General features: G+C 45.8%; 1 protein-coding gene across 1 annotated transcript in view; it reads left to right on the forward strand.

Moving 5' to 3' along the window:
* Nucleotides 1-355: 355 nt before the first annotated feature.
* Nucleotides 356-6,210, forward strand: part of LOC311225108 (uncharacterized protein) — a gene marked incomplete at its 5' end in the record, with an annotated part of 24,983 nt that continues 19,128 nt past the window's right edge. The window contains one exon of the mRNA XM_084310313.1: nt 356-431. Within this exon, the coding sequence (XP_084166439.1) occupies nt 356-431 (76 nt within the window). The remainder of the gene's footprint in view (nt 432-6,210) is intronic.

A 6,210-nucleotide genomic window follows, 5' to 3' on the forward strand; every position in this document is an offset into this window, starting at 1 on the left:
AACGACCGGCGAGTGAACTCTTCTGGTGGTGAGGGGGCGGGTCCCCATCCATCACTGACACCAGGAGGAGCCAATTGGACGTCAAGCTTCCACATAGCAACCCCAATCAGCGACGTAGGGGCGCTCGGTTGTGATGGTAGTGGTGTGGCGGCGGAGGAGGAGGAGGGACGGAGCGAGCGATTCAACAGCATTTCAACAAGCCAACATCTCGCCAGTTTATTAATACCTAACGTAAACATGCTTTACTAGCCAAATATCTCCAACTTAATAATAATAATACAGCACACGGAGGTTAGTTAGTGTTACACACCAAGGTGTCTCTGGGAAGACAGCTGAACTGGAACACGGAGTTACGATGCCGTCCCCGATGGAGGGGGGCTCGTCCAGAGAAGAAGAAGACCTGTTTACTGTGAAACACGAGCTGAAACACGGTACGTTGTAACTGTTAGCTACTGAACCCGTGTGTGTGTGTGTGTGTGTGTGTGTGTGTGTGTGTGTGTGTGCGTGTGTGTGTGTGTGTGCGTGTGTGTGTGTGCACCGTGACAGGCGACACGTGTGGCTGGACGTTAAGCTAACTGTCACTACTGTGATCCTTCCTAGTAACGATACTATGTCTCATGTCCCCCCTGAGGCCCCCCTGAAGTCTCCCCCCCCAACCCAACGAGGAAGGGGAAGCTAACGTGGTCTTATCTTATCTATCTAAGTTGGCTAGTACCGACATGTCAGCAAATAGCAAGATGTCAGTCAGTCGGTGTCTGCTGTTGTGTCTGCAGAACAACAAGTCAACACAAATAATAACTTGTCTATATCTTCTAACTATTGTCTGGTGTCTCATTATATACACAGTTCTTGCCTTTTGTAACGTCACTCCAGAAATCGGTAATATTATTATTTATTACAGGCAATGTTTTGAATGTGATAGAAATCCCATGAATTCATTATATGAATTGAAAATGGGGGACCCTGATGTAAACAAGACAAACGTCTCTCTGGTCTCTGCATCCCCTTAACAATTGTGTGTATTGTACCCATTCTGCAATCTGTTAAATAAAGTTTTCATTCATTCATTCATTCATTGCAGTCCATTTACCGTGTTTTCTTTTATTGTGTCATTTAAGCTCCACAAATACTTGATAACAATTGGGGTTCAATATGCTGTTGCATTGCCTACTGTTTTGCTGCTAATCTTATTATCCCGCTGAATGACAATGCTGCTGCTTCCATCATCAACATCCAACTCTCAAGCCTTGGAAACGGTAAACATTGATAATACGGACTCGGTAGCGGCGGTCATCATTATCAGCATGGCTGTTTTATTTTGGTTTGGCTTGGCCTTGGTGTGTGAGTAGAGTAGCAAGTGTACCCAACACACACACACACACACACACACACACACACACACACACACAGGCGGGCTTGTTGGACATGATGGCTCCGATTCCAACTCTGGCTCATAATGTACTTTTCAGGCACCAACATGACTAGACTGCAACCCCCCCTCTTTATCATTACATTTACATTTAGTCATTTCGCTGATGCTTTTATCCAAAGCGACTTACAAGTTCTGTACGACAAGTCATCAGGAAGGGCACAACTCTATCAGCTGAGTAACAATGTTCATCAAAGTGTTGAGTGCTACAGTATAGGTTAGTATATTAGGACAGGTGCATGACAGTAAGGTTAGTTAGGATTAGATTTTTTAGATAATGGTTGAAGAAGTGCGTTTTTAGTCGACGGCGAAAGATTGGACGGGTGGGTAGTTCATTCCACCATTGTGGGGCAAGGACTGAGAATAGGCGGCTTCTCTTTGATGACCCTCCCGGAGCTTGGATAGGAGTAGGTCTGAGGCGGCCAGAAGATGCAGAGCGTAGGGGTCTTGAGGGTGTGTAGTTAGAGACCATTGACCGGAGGTAGGCGGGAGCGGTTCCCTTTTGCCGCACGGTATGCTAGGTCGAGGGCCTTGAAGCGGATACGTGCAGCAATGGGGAGCCAGTGCAGGTCCCTAAGAAGTGGGGTGACATGGGCCGACGTCGGTAGGTTTGAGATCAGGCGGGCCGCTGCGTTCTGAATGAGTTGAAGAGGCTTAGTGGCAGTGGCCGGGAGGCCAGCGAGCAGTGCGTTGCAATAGTCGAGGCGGGAGATGACTTGATTGGACGAGGAGTTGGGTGGCTTCTTTTGTCAGGAAGGGGTGGATCCTTCTGACGTTGCTCAGGAGGAATCTGCAGGTTCTGGTTGTCACTGCGATGTGAGCAGAGAAGTTGAACTGGTCGTCGAGGACAACACCAAGGTTCTTGGCGGTCGGGGACGCGGTCACAGCTGCATTCTCGACTGTGATGGAAAGGTCGGTTAGGGGGGAGGATTTGGCCACCAGGTGGAGCAATTCTGTTTTGCTTAGGTTCAGTTTGAGGTGGTTGGTCGTCATCCAGGCGGAGATCCGCTCAGAGACGTGGATATCTGAGGGAGGGAAGGAGAGGAAGAGTTGAGTATCATTGGCATAACAATGATACGAGAAGCTATGAGACGTGATAATGTTACCCAGTGATTTAGTGTAGAGGGAGAAGAGAAGGGGTCCTAGGACCGAGCCCTGTAGTCCAGTCATTATATGAAAAAACCTAGGACAAATTGCAACAGTAGCAAACTCAACTGATTTTGTATCCTCATTATGTCCTTAGTGAGGGAAAAAAAGTCCCAAGGAATCCCATCATGGGAAAGTTTTGAAAACGACCTATTATATTCATATCGAAAATTTTACTTTTAGATATCACTAAAAACTCACAAGCTGATTACACACACAAAGACAAGAAAAAAAGTCAATCACAACTTCATTGAATTATTCTGTTTACTCATGCAAATCACACATTATCTTATTTGATATGCACCAATTAGCATACACGCCAGAACTAATCAAAACATTTGATAAAGACATTTTTTTCTTCTTGGAATATTAGTAGATAGGCTCTGTGGAGCTCAGTCCACGAGGATGGGGCTCAAGGGTTTATGTCCGTGGGGATAGGTCCATGGAGATGGGGTTTTTTATAATAGACGGAAACTACATATTTGTACAGCATAGGGCTGGGCGATATGACCAAAAACGTTATCGCGATAAAATTATAAAATTATTTTCATATAATTCGATATCGATAATTATCGTCGATATAATGTCCGTCAAGTTTAATTAACTTCTTATGCTGCTGCGAATGTCTCAAGTCGAGTTGATGTCGTCATCAGTCCGCGCACGTTACACGTTAAGCAAGCGGAGTATCTCATGACAATAAATATGACACTAAAATACTCTCTTCCGCCACAATATATTGAAACGAACTGTATACCCCACACTACTATAAACGTGGCCTCAGAATTCAAAACACACACATACTCGGCACGTAAATATATAAAACGTCGCCGTGCAAGCTAATTAGCCTAGCAAGCCTGTAGTATCTAAGCGCTGTATTCCATGACAATGTGCTAAATATTACACTAAAATACTTCCGCCACAATATATTGAAACGACGTCCACTGTATATCCCCACTACTATAAACGTGGCCTCAGAATTCACGTCACACACATACTCGGCACGTAAATATATAAAACATCGGCGTGCAAGCTAATTAGCCTAGCAAGCCTTGTTGAGTGAGTCCTACCTCCTTCCGGGTATATTTCGCTCTCGGCCATCTCCTTCACTGATTGGTTGTTAGCTGTTGTGCGTAAACACGTCATCACGTAACGTTGGTTGTTGTTAGTGAGTGAGCTGAGCCGAGGCTGAACGGAGCCAAGCTTGGAAAATCGATATATCGAAACTTTGCGACCACGTTTCATGTTTATTTCGAGGAAATAATTTATCGCGATAGTTATCGTTATCGTTTTATCGCCCAGCCCTAGTACAGCATGGAAAACACTACATGATTCTTGCACAAAACTACATGGGCTTAACATAAATTTGGTATGTCTGTATAGGGGAGGCTTGTAGGTACCCATGTAACCCATTTTTATTAACATATATTGAGGTAGAAGGCCAAGGGACCATTTGAAAAATGGTGATGGCCATATTTCCCTCCCCAAAAAATCGTCTTAACTTTGAATAATTAGGTATGTAGCCCCCTTTCCAATGAGGTAACATGACATGGTTGGTCTCATTGGAAACCCGAGGTTGTCTAGAATCAAATGGTATCTTTACTTTTGAGCTACCTCAAAATTTGAACGCGTCACAATCTCTGAAAGACAGTGTCGTCAGTGATCCTGCCAGCAATCAAGTACATTGAAAAAAAACACATTTCCCATGATGGGATTCCTTGGGACTTTTTTTCTCTCACTAAAGACATATTGAGGATACAAAATCAGTTGAGTTTGCTAATGTTGCAATTTGTCCTAGGTTTAGCCTAATTCTGGCCTATAATGACTGGACTATAGGGGTAACAAAACATTGAAAAAAAACACATTTCCCATGATGGGATTCCTTGGGACTTTTTTTCTCTCACTAAAGACATATTGAGGATACAAAATCAGTTGAGTTTGCTAATGTTGCAATTTGTCCTAGGTTTAGCCTAATTCTGGCCTATAATGACTGGACTACTGGGGGACACCCGTCCGCAGGGGGCGGGTGGCCGACAGGGTCCCTCTCCATGACACTTGGTAGGAGCGGTCGTTGAGGTATGATGACAGCCATGTCAGCGCAGAGCCAGCCACTCCCATTCCTGCGAGGGCCGCGAGGAGGATCTGATGGTTGACTGTGTCGAAGGCTGCAGATAGATCTAGGAGAATCAGGACAGAGGAGAGGCCTTTCGCTTTTGCTAAGTGAAGTGCCTCTGTGACCGCAATGAGGGCCGTTTCTGTGGAGTGGCCAGTCCGGAAGCCAGACTGATTAGGGTCTAGGAGGTCATTCTGTAAGAGATGAGCAGTAAGTTGGTTGGATACAAGTGTTCAAGTGTTTTAGAAAGGAAGGAGAGAAGAGAGACAGGACGATAGTTGTCATTATTTACGGCCCTGCCCGAAATATGTAGTTAGTCTAGTTGTCGTCGCCACTCGTGTATTTTCTGTACAGAATTCCACACGGCACCTGAAGCCTATAGCAGCCACTGAACCATGTTACTGTAGCTCCACGATAATAATATATAATAAACTGGACTTTTGAAGAAGTCTTTATTCATCATGCAGTGACACGCATGCGATGGGCGGCACAAACAGGAACACACTCATGACTTTTTTTTGGGTCGCCGATGCCAGTAATAATCGATAAACCTTCGCAAATGATAAACCTTCACCACAGCAATCGAAAGGGCAGCGGATCCTTGCACATTCAAAAAGACACAAATCCAGTTCCTCTTAACTCGGCAGCAGTTGGTTCAGAAACGGTTTTAGTACTTAACAGGTTTTTTTTTAATAATTTCCAGGATTCAGCGACGACCGGGGCTACTGTCTGTCGAGCGCCTGCCTGGATGTGTGACCTCTTGGGATGTATTTTAGTCTGCAACTTGTTGTTGTCGTGTGGAAAGTGAACAACTGTTTTATGGAGGATGGCGCTGCAGGTTAATGAGTCTCTTAAGTAGAGCCTGCGCTCCTATAGGTACGATGAGTTACGATCCAGTTGATCTATTAATAAACCACGCTGTGATGAACCTGGGACCCGGCAGGGCGAGTTCGTCACGTTGCGTAACCTGTAGTACCTCTCTCTTAAACCTTAAAGTGATACTTGTGATGTGTGGAACCCCGGCCCTATTCCCCCCCCACTCGCCCACGATGCTGGTCGGGAGAGAGTCCTCCTTTTCTGGGCACGTTTCAGCGTGTTCGTACCCGCGGTGAGATTGACCTCTTGACCTCGCTGACCTCGCTGACCTGTGGGTGGCCGGAGCTCAGGGCTGCGCGCCCCGAGAAAAGGATTCCACCGTTCGACATCATCATCGTGGATGAGTACGAAACGGCGCTTGTGCCCCCCCCCCCCCCCCCCAAAAGTCGGAACTATCCCTTTAACGGTTGAAGAATGATGTGCAATCGAATTGCTTCATAGCTGCAGAGTTTCTTCTCGTTCTCATGAGAGAGAGTGAGAGTGAAAGAGAGAGAGAGTGGAGGAAAAAGAGGAAATCGGGCGCCTTCATCGGTTCCGTATAGCAGCCTGTTTCCAGAGTGTGTGTGTGTGTGTCTGTCTGTCTGTCTGTGTGTGTGTGTGTGTGTGTGTGTGTGTGTGTGTGTGTGTGTGTGTGTGTGTGTGTGTGTGT

The sequence above is a fragment of the Notolepis coatsorum genome (genome assembly GCF_963971535.1).
Source record: "Notolepis coatsorum genome assembly, chromosome: 3".
Lineage (NCBI taxonomy): Eukaryota > Metazoa > Chordata > Actinopteri > Aulopiformes > Paralepididae > Notolepis > Notolepis coatsorum.